General features: G+C 34.4%; 2 protein-coding genes and 1 pseudogene across 2 annotated transcripts; all 3 read left to right on the top strand.

Annotated features, from left to right (window-relative positions):
• The first annotated feature begins 5,696 nt into the window (after positions 1-5,696).
• Positions 5,697-8,983, top strand: LOC135666658 (cyclin-B1-2-like). Its single transcript, XM_065178283.1, has 4 exons — positions 5,697-5,924; positions 6,096-6,196; positions 7,913-8,010; positions 8,721-8,983. Exons 1-4 carry the CDS (start codon positions 5,802-5,804, stop codon positions 8,819-8,821), a joined length of 423 nt encoding a protein of 140 aa, XP_065034355.1. The 5' UTR covers positions 5,697-5,801; the 3' UTR covers positions 8,822-8,983.
• Positions 8,984-9,125: 142 nt separating this feature from the next.
• On the top strand, positions 9,126-10,703 carry LOC135666657 (clavaminate synthase-like protein At3g21360). The gene is made up of 3 exons (XM_065178282.1): positions 9,126-9,902; positions 9,985-10,238; positions 10,307-10,703. Exons 1-3 carry the CDS (start codon positions 9,537-9,539, stop codon positions 10,650-10,652), a joined length of 966 nt encoding a protein of 321 aa, XP_065034354.1. The 5' UTR covers positions 9,126-9,536; the 3' UTR covers positions 10,653-10,703.
• A 524-nt stretch (positions 10,704-11,227) lies between these two features.
• LOC135666652 (uncharacterized) lies at positions 11,228-14,218 on the top strand (annotated as a pseudogene).
• The last annotated feature ends 2,610 nt before the right edge of the window (positions 14,219-16,828 follow it).

Here is a 16,828-nt window from a genome sequence, read left to right as displayed (position 1 = left end):
CTTTTGGGGTTCCTACTCAGCGTTGCTGAATTTTCTTTGTTTTTGATTTTCAGAGCAGCCTCCCTCTAGTACTAAATCGGATTCTAGTGGAGAGCGAACATTCCTCTATCGCTAGGTAGAGCCACTTGGATGACTCTTGAAGTTAACTTTTCTATTTGTAATTTGATGAATAAATGAATTGTAATAAATGGTTATAGATGATGAATAAAGTGATGTTTATTTATTTGGCCTGTGTGAAAATATATGAAAAAAAAAAAAAAATTTCAGGATGTGACAATAGGTTGTTTGTCTACCTAATAGCATAATCAATATTCATCCACCCTAAGTGGAGGAGAACCCTCTCCTTCCATATCTTATAGTTATCACCACTAAGTTCGAGAATATCACATCGAATATCAAAGAAATTAATAGTTTGAGAAACTGCATAAAATCAAACATGCTTATGTCAAAATTTGATGCTTAATAATCTAAATTGTATGTTTTACCAATGTGAAACATGCCAAACAAAAATATAAATCTCATGACATAAAAATTATCTCTGGGCTAAACTCTTAATTTAAATATATTCAAATGGTTTTTATGGTAAACTATCAAATTATATTCCAATTCATAATCCCTATAGGTAAATTATGAAAATAATATGATCTTTTATCCTGATTAATTATATTAAATATAATAAAGATCCTGTGAGATAATAATTATTATATAAAATATAATCAGTTACAATATGATATCTAATTACTTATGTGATCCTTATTTTAATTTTATATATAATTTTAATTAATTAAGGATGGCTAATTCTTAATATACATTATGATGGTTAATTCTTAATTAATTAAGATTATATGGATCACTAGACATTTTAGACATATAAAATTAACTCATAAGCATGATTAGATATAATCAAATATGCATACGAGTATTTTATTATCTAAAATTATTGAAAATGTTATATCCTCATAATTTTCAATATATCAAGAAGTTTCAAAAAGAGACCAAAATCAAATCATTTTCATGGCATAAAAATGAAAGCTCTTTCATATCGAGGTTAATCGGCAAATGTAAGAAATCTTTAATACCAACTTGTGTTTCTAAATTATTATGACCGGAAATAAAATAGTGTACCTTCAGCCATTATCGTCAAGAATTTCTGCAGTGATTTCTTCTTGAACTTTGGTACTTCTCGGCTTAAAACTCTCGCTTTAAATGATATAGAAAATCATTTTGACTTCAAAAAAATATTGAGCCCAGGAACCAAAATTCTTATTTATATAAATGTTCTCAACATTTATTATCACCAACTCATAACGTTGAAGAATTAATTCAAATTTATAACGTTCGGACCATAATGAAAAATTTAATGATATTAAATATTTAATAATAATAGTTATATTTAGAATTAAAAAATTAAAATATTTAAAACACAATAAATGAAGAAATTGATTATAATGAATTATGAATCTTAATGAGAACGGTTACATTATTATTAAATATGATATTTAATAATAACGATTACACGATAAATATTATGATATGATTAGAATGAATTCTACGTTATTAAGAAAATTTTTAAAAGCAATAATCTAATATGAGTATGTTTTAAATATTTTTATACATAAATTGTAAAGTGTAAACAGTGAAGAATGAATGCTACCACTGCAGTCTTATATCAGTGTACACATCCAATGAATATAGCATCTGAAGCAAATTACTCAAGCATGTAGTATGCATGCTAATGTTGACTGGTGCAAAACTGGCTCTTTCTGACATTGAAATCCCACAAGCCAAAAAGGAGAGCAGTGAGTGGCCAAATCCCCAAGCATTAATGAGTGATCCATTCATTGCATTTCTTCATTTAAAGATGGATACAAAACTGGACACAAAACTAAGGAATGAACATTACAATCTTACACTGACACCTAACAATGATAGATGAATATCCATTGCAACAAAAGTGTACAGAACTGGACATTGCAATCTTACACAAAACCTAAAAATGATAGGGACAGTGAACTGGACACAAAACTTAGGAATGCAGCAGCACAACCCAATCTACTTAAAGCACATTACATTTAAAAGCTCCTTGATTGATGATACAATCACATATGCCTTTTTATTTAGACCAAGTGTACAAATAAGGTAAATTGCAATCCAAAAAAATAATCGGAGCTTCCCAATATAATTTCTCCCTCGATGTACTCCTTGGCCAACTCGACTTCATGCACTTTTACTCTTCACAGCAAATTTGGAATTACTCTATTTGCTCCTTTACATATAGGTGGACCAATTCGATTAAAGAATCAATATCCTACTGTTACTGTTACACCGAAAACAAGGATGTTTGTCAAGATAAATTAATTGTTGAACCAACAAAGATGAAATCGTTAGAAGATAAAATCATTAGAATGACTGGAGAAATTTGTTGTAGAAGTCGCATGTACAATCTAACATTACCTCTCAGGGTTAGGGTTATGCTCCATCCAAGAATTTCTCATCACAAATCACATACCACAATAGCATCATCCATACATATTCAAACTTAAGCTAGAACTGTGACTTGATATTAATATTCACAATACTGCTAAAACTCTGACTTGTGAAGAGCTTTTACTGCAAACCCTACGTGACTGATTTAGGGTTAAAAAAAAAAAAAAAGTCAGATGCGGGGCCACCCTAAGTCTACCATTGAATTAACTGATTAAATTATCATTTTGTCATTCGTAAATTACTAATTAAGTATGTGATATCAGATGCAATAGATAATATTATAAAAAAATAAAATAAATTATTTTAATTTCATAATCATAGAGAGCCTAATATAACTTTTAAGAGTACAAGCTCTACGATGTTACAAGGGTTCAAATATAAGAGATAATCTATAATTAACGTTTAAGAAAAGGATTAAATAATAAAAAAAGATTGTTGATTACTTTGAAAAAAAATTTCATTTGATTTTTTTTTTCTAACGATCTAAGTATCCTTTGTCACCTCGGTGGGTATTATCAATCGTCACTCCTACCCGATGTGATCACCTTTATCTCGTCACTCCCCTATTTCATATTTATCTTTGCCTCCACTCTCGACCCCTTACGTCTCTATACTTCTTTTTATATTCTCGTCACTCGACTCAACTCTATTCTTTCGAAGGAAGGAGTTTCGTCCCTTTCCCTCTTACGAAGGCTTCATATTTCTTCCAAAGCATGTCGCTAGGAATAGAGATGAAGGGGTTATGGGTAAGGAAGAGAATGCCACTCATCTTAGGGGTTGAGTTTGGTGGGAAGGACATAGAGGAGAGGGCAAGAGGAAGGGTGTCGAGTCGATCGACGAGGTCACATAGGTGACCACAATAGAGATAGAGGCAATGGTTGATAATATCCACTTGAAGGAAGAGATGACAAAAGACATATAGGGCATCAAAGAAAAAAGAGCACCATATAAAAAAATAAAAATTAAGAATACCTTTCAAAAATTCCAAAAGAATGGTATATAGACTATTAGAGCAAAATGGGGCATATAGGTTATTAGAGTAAAAAAGAGGCATATATGGTATCATAGTAAAAAAGAGGTAAATAAAAAAAATAAAAATTAAGGGCAACTTTCAAAAAATCTCAAAATAAAATAAGGGTGCCTAATAAAGATAGCACTATCTTAAAAAAAAAAAAAATCTAACTAGATTATTTATTTGATTGGCCAATACAATTTTATCCTTTCAAGATAGATCTAAAAGGCATGTTAATAAATAAAGAGAAGCTCTAGCACTTATAAGATATTAATTTATTTATTTCTCAAATAAAATGGGACTAAATATGCTTATCAATTAAAATTTTCATATGGTTTATAATTATGTTTAGTCTCACATTTGAGAAGCAAAAAAATTAAGGTCTTATAAGCACTAGAGTCACCCTCTATGTTTTTTGAGGCTCACTACTAAATCCTAAACCCTGAAGGGATCAAATAATATGGATTTATCTAAATGCATAATTCATCTTGAACTATCGTGCCTTGACTCTTCCTAACGGGGGCATCAATTGAAGAGCGCTAGAGTCACTAATTCAAGTAGATTTTATAATAATTATTAAGGATATTATAAGAAGATGAATCTTGATCACCAATGTTATAAAAATATAACCTTACAAGTATATTCACTTTATATAATCTATGGTTGTTAAGTCCATTTATTTGATATTGATCCCTTATGTAAGATTTTTTTTTTCAGTTAAAAATATATTTCAACATGGTTGTTCGTTTGTAAAGATATATGTAAGTATGGTATCGATGAGGATGGAGGATATTTTTTATTACTCATATGGGTATGTGATGAGGATGGGTCTCCACCCATTCTCATACTCATCTTTATCTCGTTTATATTATTATATTATATATAATATATATTTATTAATAATAATATAAATAAAAAATATATTTGATTATTGAATCCAATACTTATAATTCAAACATTTCAACATTAACCACAAAACTAATTATATATGTATAATTTTTTAATATATTTAAATTTTATAAAAAATAATAGGAAAAATAAAATAATATATTTCATCAAAAAATTAAGATTTATTATGTGATGAAATGTATGTACTGTATGAACTTTAATTTGAGTAAAAATACTTTAATTTTTATTTATTTAATATTAGTTCTTAAATTTTTGCTTATATAATTAATTAATATTTAAGAGCAAATTGGAAACATGAAACATCCTTTGAAGAGGATAAAGATTATTATAAGGTAATTAATAGATATTTTAGTTTAAATAGAATTATTTACTTTTAAGATTTTATTACTAGATACTTTATATGTTTTCTTATTTATATATGATCCGTATGTGAGCATGAAAATTAAAAAGCAGAATTAATGAAAAAATTATTAACTTATGGATTTACTTGGATATATTTGTATTTATTTATTTGTGGTTATATTTGGAAATATTTATATTTGAATATTATTGTGACGTGTGAACTTTGTAAATATTATTATTATTATTATTATTATTATTATTATTATTATTATTATTTATAATTTTTAGTAATAATAATAATAATAATAATAATAATAATAATAAATTTATTTTTTAAAATAAAATGACGAATACATGAGTTCTTTGCCTCTATGAAAATTTTCATCATTACCTCTGTTTTATCTAAACGAGGAATAAGATAAAAATGGAAGATAAAAAAGATGAGACGAATGAAAGAAACATTCCCCCTACTTCCTTTTGTTCTATTGACATCCATACTCTTTAGTTTGTAATATAAGAGAGAATAAGATTTTAAGTATCTAAAAACTCTTATGTAAAAATATAGGTAAATAACGTATATTTCCTCAAATTAAATCTTATTGGTTTGAGATTCGTCCAACTTTTGTTATCATGTTTGTTTAGTGACTTCATGATTGTGATGGGTCAAAATAATAGCGACATTATCCATGGCAATGTTCATCCCATTTGTCAATTATTATTTCATTATAACGCTGAGTTAACCCTTCTTTAACGATTTTTAAGTGATATTATATGAGCGATATGAAATCCAAGAAACATGTCATATCTGCGATCCAAGCGCTCAGTGGCTCAGCTCCTCTCCCGCAAATCTCACCGTCCATAGTCCCATCTGCAATGCACTCATCTCAAAGCGCAGGGATGCGCTCTTTCTTGCCCATCAAGTATACCCACGCCGAGGCAGGATTAATAGGGCCGCCGTCGACCGCAGAACCAAAACGAAGCGAGAGAGAGAGAGAGAGAGAGAGAGAGAGAGAAAGCGAGCGAGCCGAAGCAAAGAGTGGAGAAGGCAAGGATGTCGTCGAAATCGGTGATCGAGCACGAGGTGGTGGCGAACCACGACGCCCTCCGCTTCGGGTTGCACGCCGTCAAGGGCGACGTTGTCGGATCCCATCCCCTCCAATCCCTTCGCGAATCCGTAACCCACCCTTCCCGATCCCATCCTTCTGCCGTTTTCGTTTGATTTCGTTGTTTTGGCTTCCGATCGTCCGGGTTTCTACTGGTTTCTCGAACTTTAACCTTATGCTGACCCTAACCCTAATCCTTATTTCGTTGTCGTTGGTGTGTCTTTGGGTCTGATCTCGACCAGACGGGTAAAATTTGGGAGGAGAAGAAGCGGATGGGGTTGGACCTTACCTACGGAACGGCTTTCAATCTGAGGAGAGATCTCGATGCCCAAATTCTCTCCAGGTATGTATTATTTTCTCAGCAAAATCACAGTCACGATGTGCAATGTCGCAACAGCCACTGATTATGAATGTCATATTGGTACTGACTATTTGATCTAGTTATTAAAAGCTCAGAGTAGCGAGTTGTATTCTATGCTTTCTCCTGCACTTGTTCAGGCTTCTAATGGTGGTCTGCTGTATATTATCTAAGGGGGTCTTACTTGATCGAGTGAAATGTACTGAATCGAGAGAAAAATAGCGCATATTTATGGTTGAAGTTTTCGTCGTATAGTTGTAGCAAGGCTGATCAGAAACATAAGCATGGGGATGGGTTTGTATGGCGGTGAAATTGTAGGTGAAAAAGTTTGTATAATATTGTTTCTCCGTCTATTTTTTATTTGAATCAGAACGTTTTAGTGAGTGGAAATATGCTCTGAGCTTGTCTCATCTTTATATATATGACAAATATGAACCAAAGAAGAGAGGCCCATCTGGGGTGGGTTACCTTGAAGGTCCAAGCATCTCTAGTTCCTTCTCTGACTGAGTTCAGCTTTCCCAAATCTTTCCTCTTGCATATTGAAGTGTTTGTATGAAGGTGGTTGACTGGCTGATAAGTTCATATTCTGATGTAGTTGGTTACTTTGTTGTCTTATACTTGTTTGGCCCATACATCTGTTTTTTTCTTTTTTTTTTTGTGATATTCAAAAACCTTTTCATATATATCGGCCTCTCATTTAGATCTGGTAAGTGGGTTAGGTTGTTTCCCCCATTAACTTATATATATGATATGGGTCAACAGGGAGAACGTAAGATCTGGCATTGGCTATTAACTGGTCCTTGTTGTCTAGGGTTGCCTTTAGGTAATATCATTATCTACCAGCATATTTCACATTTCGCTGATGCAGCTCCTTAATGGTTTAAGGATAAATATTCTTTATTTGAATATAGATGACCTACACATAAGATTGAAATACAATGAAAGAGTATATTAAGTTTATATAGGGGGTGTAACTTGACCATGCAAACCATAAGTTTTCCCAAATTTGGGCAGGTTGTGTCGGAGCATGGACTCAGGCTTAAAAATCTTAAGACAACCTGAATTTGGATTAAACATGTATTTAGTTGTCAAGCATCTTGAATAGCTTCAGGTGGTTCATAATTTTAAAATATGCAAAAAATTTAAACATTTATTTTTGAAGTATTAATTTCTGTTTAGACCATTTGTGAGGTAGACATAGGATTGGTAAATCTTATATGAAAATTTTGGTTTGCATTTTTTGTATGGACTTTTATTCTAAGTCAAGCTAAGAAATGACATGAGGGTTTTATCAAGAAGCTATTTGCCAATAACAAAGTGCTGGAAATACCAAGGAGCTAGGAAGAAATTTAGAAGTGAAGAAAAGATAAATGGTGTTCTGATATCACATATTTAATGCAATAATTGCAAGTTCACACCTAAAACCAAGTGTATATCTTGTCTAATGCTTATGATTTGGTCAACATCTAGAAGCCATTGGAGGTACTCTGAGAGTGTGCACCTATATTTCTTAGTGTCCAATCTTTGTTTGTTAGGAAATGACTGAACAATGTGTTTAAGATCAATGGGGTAAGAATCTGATGAGTATTAATTTCTGATATGTGAGGCTGACCTAGCATGTAATATCTGAGATACTAATGTGACTTCTTTTATCTAGTATAACTCTTTATGTTCCTAATAGGATTGCATTATCATTTGCAGATTCCAAAGACCTCCTGGAGCATTGCCCTCTTCCATGCTAGGATTTGAGGCTCTCACTGGTGGCTTGGATGATTTTGCTTTTGAAGATTACCTTAACTGTATGTGTTTTTTCTTCTTTTACAAGTTTTATCTCTTTCAATTTCTCAAATTTAGTCTCTGAGAAGTTTTTGCATATGTCTAGCATTCCTTGCATATTGTTTTTGTAAGGGATATAATGCTATCTTTGTATCACAATTGTGGAATTTTATGATATTTTGTTGACTATCCTAGTTTGCTCCTCACTATTTCTGCTGATAAATCAATATCTTCATTTAGGATTGTTCTATGTTTTCATTTAGCATGTGACAATTATAGTCCATGGTGAAGAGCTAAGCATGCTGACACATGTATGCACAATGCACCCTGCTTTCTCAGGAAAGAGGACCCTATGTAATGAGTCTGAGATCATTATCAATATGGATTTCCAAGTATCAATGGCTCTTATGTACCTTCATATATGGCAGGGCAATGCATAATTTTCATCTAATTTGCTGCTTGTAGTTTTGGACAAATGGGTTAGCAGATTGTTGGCAATTCTCGTGAGCCTTAGATTTAGAGTGTTGAGTGAAGTGTGGCTTTTTGACCAACTTACTGGTAGTGCTATCTTCCAGTACAACTAGAAGAACTGGTTATGGTTATTATGATGCTTTACTTAAATGAGTCTGTCACAGTTTATAATTTTTTTTTTCTTTTTTCTTTTTCCATTATTGTTTTTGAATTTACATGCTGTGTTGTTGTCTAATATTTTTTTCTCTTTTCGGATTTGCAGTGCCACAGGACTCGGAAACATTCAAGCCACTGGACATGCATCACGGGATGGAAGTTCGCCTTGGCATATCAAAAGGACCTGTTTGTCCAAGTTTCATCTGAAGTTATTGTTCTATGTTGGGTGACACTGGCAACATTTGCTTCATGAAACATGTTATGAGACGTCATTTGATATTTTGAACTTGTTCGACAGTGACATTGAGATTTATCTAAATGTACTTGAACAAGTGAAATGATGAATCAGGACTTCTTGCGCTTGCATTAGTATATATGAAAAGCTGAGAGATTCATATGTAGAAACTTACTGGACGAGTACACAAAATGTAGATTGATTAATGGCCATGAGCAGCTACTTGGGATGAAACACTCTAGCTAAGTTAGTGCTGACTCTCGACAGTTCGTTGCAGGGAGCTTTGAGCCTATGTGAAACGGCTGCATGGTTAGTGTCTGGGCTCTGCTATATAACTCATTTTTTCTTTCTATGAATGGAGAAATACGTGACCTTAATTATGGTTGTCGTTGAAGGATTTCCTCTCGACAAGTACAAGCCAAAATCACTCATTACCAAGTCTCCAAAGCTTCTTGTAATCTGTACATGGCTTCCAAAGCTCAACACATTTGGCATACTACGTTCTCTATAGGATTCATCGTTGCCTTCCAACAGTTTCTGGCACTTTCTACACTAAAAAATGTTCTTGTCTGTTCTAATGGATCTAATGTCTAACTAGCGTGGCTTCTCCTTTATCAGGCCACGATCCTCTCTTCACACACAAACGAGAGCGAGAGAGAGAGAGAGAGAGAGAGTCCCAAAGCAGTAATGGAGGTGGTGAACAACGAGTTTGAGGTGGGCGAATGCAAGGGCCAAAAGCTCGTTGACGGAGAGCAGATGCCGCTGGTGCTCCGCCCAGCCGAAGCCCAAAAGCGAGGCCTATGCTCACTGGTGGCAACGCTCAAGGCCAACAAGGAGTGGTTCGAGGAGAAGCTGCTGCAGCACAGCGCCGTCCTCTTCAGGGGATTCGACGTGCGCGACGCCGAGGGCTTCAACGAGATCGTCGATGCCTTCGGGTGGGACGACATTCGCTATGTCGGCCCTGCGCCAAGGACTCACATCCACAAGCGCGTGTGGACCGCCAACGAAGGACCCCTGTCCGAATTCATATACTACCACCATGAGATGGTTCTGGTGAGCTCGAAGCCCCATGCTTCCTTGTTCGATCGATGAAGTGATCAGATATATGTACCTTTTACTGATATGTGATGGTCAGATCAACGAATTCCCCACCAAGGTGATCCTTTTCTGCCAAGTGCCGCCGCCGGAGGGCGGTGAGACGCCCTTCGTGCCGAGCTTTCGAGTCACGGAGAGAATGCTTGAGGAGTACCCCGACAACGTGAGGGAGATGGAGGAGAAGGGACTGCGATACACCTTCACTGCCGTCAGCAAGAACGACACCACCTCCATGAGGGGAAGAGGATGGGAGGAGGCCTTCGGCACATCCGATCCGGTCGAAGCAGAGCGAAGGTACCATCATCCATCTCGTCCTCCACAGCAGAAGCATGTAGTTCTAATGAATGGAGTCAACGGTGCAGGGCCAGGGCACTGGGAATGAACATCGAGTGGCTCCCAAACGGCGGGGCGACGACCATCTTGGGGCCGCGGCCCTTGACTCGGGTCTTCCCGGGGAGGAAGGCAAGGCGCATGTGGTTCAACACCGTCGTCGGCATGCATGGCAAGGAGACCAGCTCGGCGACCATGGCGGACGGGTCGGAGATACCCGAACACGTCGTGAAGAGGTGCGGCGAGATCATCGAGGAGGAGAGCGTGCAGTTCAAGTGGGAGGAAGGGGACGTGCTCTTCTTGGATAATCTGGCCTTGCTCCATGGGAGGCGGCCTTCGCTGCCGCCGAGGAAAGTCCTCGTTGCCACCTGCAAGTGAACTGGTCCTTCCAATAGCCAACAATAAAAGATCAACTGTGTTAAGCATCAACTCTAATATAAATATAAATATAAATAAATATAAATAAATAAATAAATATATATATATATATATATATATATATATATATATTTATATATGTATGTATGTATGTATGTATGTATATATATGTATGTATGTATATATGTATGTGTGTGTGTGTTTGTGTGTGTGTTTAAGAAGTATTCATGACATCAATTTGTCATATATTCTGTATCTTATGATGGATGCAATATCATATGCTTTACCGTGACTTGAGTTGGACCTATAAAAGGTTGTTTTTATGAATTGGATCGACTTATATTAACATGCATCAATCAATCCTCTTTAAGATAGTATAGAATCTTCTATAAAATAAATACCAATATAGTTTTCTTCTTAAATACCGAGAATTGGAGGCCAATATGCATTGAAATATTGAGAAATTAAAAAAATAAACAAAATTATTTACTCATTTTCTAATTAATGAATTAAAAAACCCAAAAATGGCAGGCATGCTAATTTGCATGGGTTGACTCGGACCCTAACGTTTCCCGGTTCTCGAGCGCGTTTGCTGCGCCGCGCCCAAAACCCCAGCCGTCACCCCCATTTCAAGCTGTAGGGTTTATCGCACCACAAGAAGAAGAGGGCAGCTCACACCACCCTCAGATGGCTGCTTCCTCCTCTTCCTTCTCCGCCTTTGCCTCCCTCTCCAAGCGCCTAATCTGTCGCGGTCCTCCACTCTGCCGCCAGATCCTTCTCCCCTCTGCCTCCCGCTTCTCCTCCCCCGACGAGTCTGACTCCACGTCCGAAGGTGGCACCCCTCGCTCGGAAGAGACCACTCCCCCTTCCCCCTCATCCGGCGCCGCTGATGCCACAGCTGCCTCCGAGGCTCCCCAGCGGCGTGCCCCCTTCCAACGCCCCCTCGAAAGCGGCCTCGACCAAGGTGTTTACAAGGTAAAATTTCACGGCGAACCCTATTGATAACCGACGGGCTTTGTTTTGATCGGGAGATCTGTCTGTCCCGAAGGCGGTCGTTGTCGGGAAGGTGGGGCAGCAACCGGTGCAAAAATATCTGAGGAGCGGGCGCGCCGTGGTGCTCTTCTCGCTGGGTACCGGAGGGATCCGGAACAATCGCCGGCCCCTTGAGAATGAGGAGCCGAGAGAGTACGCCGAGCTGTGCGCCGTGCAGTGACACAGGGTTTGTGTGTACTCTGATCGGCTCAGCGGCCTCGCCCTTAAGCACGTCAAGCCTGGGTAAGTTGTCTGATAATATAGCTGAGAACGATGTCGATAATGTCATTCGTTCTATATGGCTTTGCAATTGAATCAATTGATTTTATCTGCAATACTGCTGACCCAAGTTTCTTGTATGCCTTTGTTAACTTGGTTCTCACATCATGATCCCATAATCATGCAATTATTGAGAACTTATTCTATTCACAGTTGGTGAACTTATGATCTTGATTTAGGTGAATTTATTCTATTCATAATTAGGCGATTAATGCTAACTCAGGAAGTTCGGACCGAAAAATGCCAAATGTTCTAAGCCTTTCACATGTAAACAGTTGTAGATGATGTTTACAAGGGTGATGAATCATTGAAGTTTCTTTGGTTTTTTTAGTCATTCTGTGCGATAAGCACATTAAATGTGGTCGAGAGGTATGTCGTTATACCAGTGTCACAAGTTCATCCTGGAAATCATATATGAATGAGCCTAACTAATGAATATGTTCCTTTCTTTGTTGCTACCAGAGGTTTCTTTGATATCTCAATCTACTAATTATTTAATTATATTGATTACTATTTAGCTGAAGCAAACGAATGTTCAGATATGTTCTCATCTAAATTTACTAAAGAATCATATGCCAACAACCTAAGTTGCTTTATGTAGGAACCGTTGGATTCTGATTCTGCAAAAAATATAGATTAAGAACTTATTTACTAGAAATATATTGTCTGATTCTTGAGCAAATTCTGTTCTATTGAGCCATCAGCTTCAGTGAGGTAGTCTGCCTATATGTCAAGGAACTTCTTGAAATCCTAAAGGACCACATATAGATTGCTAAGCTATTTGTTCATGAAAGCAAGTTCATCAACTTAAATGAACTACGGTAAGTTCATCATCATGAGGAGTTCCACGGAATTTGTGCTATTGAGTAAACAAATCAAAAGGATATATGCTTTTTCTCGTCCAAAGTTCATACTTGGAAATGGGACCACTTGAATGTGTGCACATCCTACATCTATGTTAACTTATATGGACGATGTTTATACCATTAACATGACCTTTAGACATATTGAGTATTGATTTGCCATGATGTTAACAAATTTCTTAATTATATATATATATATATATATATATATATATACATATATTAAGTAATTTTGTGAATGACAATCATCTATGTGATTGAGAATTGTTAATTGTGATGTGAGATGTGTCTAATTAAATTGATTGTATGTTCTTGCATTTTATATTTTTCAAAGGAAAAATATATGAGTGTCAATGGTAAACACTTGCTACTTCCTTTATTACAGGGCGATTTTGTATTTCGAGGGCAACCTGGAGACTAAAGTTTTCAGTGACCCAATTTCTGGACTTGTTAGGCGCATAAGGGAAGTTGCTCTCCGTGCAGATGGTATTTCTCTTTCCTTAATTTTTTGCTTTTCAAAGTTTGAAAGCTTTCCAGTCATCTTTAGCCTTCAAGTATACTAATTCAGAAAAAGATAGTAGAGAACTGATGACCCAATGAGGAAGGGGCATGCTTATTGAGTTACAATTAGTTATCTTGCATTTTGTAGTATAGGACTTTGGCTTCTAGTGAGAACCCAAATATTTGTCAATAGATCAATTTGAAAGCAACCGGTCACAGTGAAAGCTTGGGTGAATTTTAATACCCCAGATCGAAACTACATGTTGAACAGTTAATAGTTTTAGGGCCTTGATAAAAATGCAACAATTTAATTTATTTATTTAATTGCTGCACAAGTCAAAATGCTGAATAAAATCTTATTTGACTCAAAACTTGAGAACCGATAGATCCTAAGGTCTTTGACCAAAATTCTGATATAATGTAAAACATAATATTAAAGCTTTTATTTAGAAATCAGTAAATAATTAAATTATATTTTAGTATAAGTTCTTCAAAGTTACAGTCAGATTCATTGGGCTTTTGAGAGTAGAATGCCTATAGTGCCCTTGAAAAGAAGCCATATGAATAAAGAACTAATGAATGTAGATGGATTTTTATCCATGATCAACATACTTCAAATGGATTGAAATTTCCACAGGTCGTCTTGTGTTTCTTGGCGACGTAACCAAGGCTGCTGAAACCGAGCAAGGAGGGCTCAGAAGCGTTGGCTAAGAACAATCATCCAGTTTTCCAAGGTGAAATAAAGCACAGTACGACTTCATTTCTTTAACCCGTATCACAACTTCAGTACTGTGATGAAATGAATTGGAGTATGGATGTCAATAGAATTGGAGGAGGTGAGGGGAATGCTTCTTCCGTTACTTTTATCTTTTATCTTCTATCTTCATCTTATTCCTCGTTTAGATAAAATAGAAGTAGTGACAAAAATTTTCATAAGGTAAAGAACTCACACATTTGCCATTTTAGTTTAGAAAATAAAAATATTATTATTATTAATAAAAATTATAAATAATAATAATAATAATAATAATAATAATATTCACAAAGTTCATATGTCACAATAATATTCAAATATAAATATTTCCAAATATAACCATAAATAAATAAATATAAATATATCCAAGTAAATCCATAAGTTAATAATTTTTTCATTAATTCTGCTTTTTAATTTTCATGCTCACGTACGGATCATATATAAATAAGAAAACATATAAAGTATCTGGTAATAAAATCTTAAAAGTAAATAATTCTATTTAAACTAAAATATCTATTAATTATCTTATAATAATCTTTATCCTCTTCAAAGGATGTTAGACGTTTCCAATTTGCTCTTAAATATTAATTAATTATATAAGCAAAAAATTAAGAACTAATATTAAATAGATAAAAATTAAAGTATTTTTACTCAAATTAAAGTTCATACCGTACATACATTTCATCACATAATAAATCTTAATTTTTGATGAAATATATTATTTTATTTTTCTATTATTTTTTTATAAAATTTAAATATATTAAAAACAATTATTTATATATATATATATAATTGATTTTGTGGTTAATGTTGAAATGTTTGAATTATAGGTATTGGATTCAATAATCAAATATTTTTTATTTATATTATTATTAATATATATTATATATAATATAATAATATAAACGAGATAAAGATGAGTATGAGAAAGAGTGGGAACCCATCATCATCACATAACCATATGAGTAATAAAATATATCCTCCATCCTCATCGATACCCATACTCGTATATATCTTTACAAACTAGCAACCATGTTCAAATATATTTTTAACCAAAAAATATATATATTTTTAACCATAAGAGATCAATATCAAATAAATAGACTTAACAACCATAGGTTATATAAAGTGAATATACTTGTAAGATTATATTTTTATAACCTTGGTGATCAAGATTGATCCTCTTATAATATCCTTAATAATAATTAGAAAATCTATTTGAATTAGAAGAGAGGAGGCACAAGAGTTCAAGATGAATTATGCATTTGGATAAATCCATATTATTTGATCCATTCAGGGTTTAGGATTTAGTAGTGAGCCTCAAAAAGTATATATTAGGAAAGAGGGTGACTCCAATGCTTACAATATCTTAATATTTTTGCTCCTCAAATAATGTGAAACTAAACATAATTATAAATCATATAAAAATTTTAATTGATAAGCATATTTAATCTCATTTTATTTGAGAAATAAGAGAGTCAATATCTTATAAGTGCTAGAGACACTCTTTATTTATTAACGTGCCTTTTAGATCCATCTTGAAGGGACAAAATTGTGTTGGCCCAATCAAATAAATAATATAGTTATATATTTTTTTAAAGATAGTGCTATCTTTATTTGGCACCTTTTTTTTTTTTGAGATTTTTTGAAAGGTGCCCTTAATTTTTATTTTTTTTATTTACCCCTTTTTTACTCTAATACCATATATGCCCCTTTTTTGCTCTAATAACCTATATATCCCCTTTTGCTATGATACTTTATATACCACTCTTTTGGAATTTTCGAAAGGTATTCTTAATTTTTATTATTTTTTATATGGTGCTCTTTTTTCCTCTAATGCCCTATATGTGTCTTGCCATCTCTTTCTTTATCAACCATTGCCTCTGCCTCTATTGTGGTTGCCTATGTGACCTCATCGATCTACTCAACACCCTTCCTCTTGCCCTCTCCTATGTGTCTTTGCCACCAAACTCAACCCCTAAGATAAGTGGTATTCTCTTCCTTGCCCATAACCTGTTCATCTCTATTCCTAGTGACACACTTTGGAAGGAATATGAAGCCTTCATAAGAGGGAAAGGGACGAAACTTCTTCCTCCGAAAGAATAGAGTTGAGTCGAGTGACGAGAACATAAAGGGCAATATAGAGGTATAGGGGGTTGAAAGTGGGGGAAAAGATAAATGTGAGATAGGGGAGCGACGAGATAAAGGTGATCACATCGAGGTAGGGGGTGACGATTGACAATACCCACCGAGGTGACAAAGGATATTTAGATCATTAAAAAAATTATCAAATGAAAAGTTTTTTCAAAGTAATCAACAATCTTTATTTTTATTATTTAATCCTTTTCTTAAGCACTAATTATTAGATTATCTCTTATATTTGAACCCTTATAACATCTTACTGTTTGTACTTTTAAAAGTTATATTAGTCTCTTTATAGTTATGCTTTATAATTATGAAATTAAAATAATTTATTTTATTTTTTTATAATATTATCTATTGCACTGATGGAAGACATTGTATCTGATATCAGATATTTAATTAGTATTTTACGAGTAATAAAATGATCATTTAATCAGTTAATTTAATGGTAGAAAAAAGAGCGCTTGACCTAGGGTGGCCCCGCGTCTCACTCTTTTTTTTTTTTTTAACCCTAAATCAGTCACGCAGGGTTTGTAGTAAAGCTCTTCACAATCAACATGTGCTTCTCTACAACATCTCAATATCAGGTCAGAGTTTTAGCAATA

The sequence above is a fragment of the Musa acuminata genome, unplaced genomic scaffold (assembly GCF_036884655.1).
Source record: "Musa acuminata AAA Group cultivar baxijiao unplaced genomic scaffold, Cavendish_Baxijiao_AAA HiC_scaffold_1118, whole genome shotgun sequence".
Classification (NCBI taxonomy): domain Eukaryota; kingdom Viridiplantae; phylum Streptophyta; class Magnoliopsida; order Zingiberales; family Musaceae; genus Musa; species Musa acuminata.
The sequence above is the reverse complement of the archived record's forward strand: the minus strand, read 5'-3'. Positions and strand labels throughout refer to the sequence as shown.

Excerpts from the sequence above, each read along its gene's own strand:
- LOC135666658 (XM_065178283.1), top strand. The coding sequence starts at position 5,802 with ATGTCGTCGAAATCGGTGATCGAGCACGAGGTGGTGGCGAACCACGAC. Across the intron at positions 6,197-7,912 it reads GATGCCCAAATTCTCTCCAG|ATTCCAAAGACCTCCTGGAG; the intron begins GTATGTATTATT and ends TATCATTTGCAG. Across the intron at positions 8,011-8,720 it reads TTTTGAAGATTACCTTAACT|TGCCACAGGACTCGGAAACA; the intron begins GTATGTGTTTTT and ends TCGGATTTGCAG.
- LOC135666657 (XM_065178282.1), top strand. The coding sequence starts at position 9,537 with ATGGAGGTGGTGAACAACGAGTTTGAGGTGGGCGAATGCAAGGGCCAA. Across the intron at positions 9,903-9,984 it reads ACCACCATGAGATGGTTCTG|ATCAACGAATTCCCCACCAA; the intron begins GTGAGCTCGAAG and ends TGTGATGGTCAG. Across the intron at positions 10,239-10,306 it reads CCGGTCGAAGCAGAGCGAAG|GGCCAGGGCACTGGGAATGA; the intron begins GTACCATCATCC and ends TCAACGGTGCAG.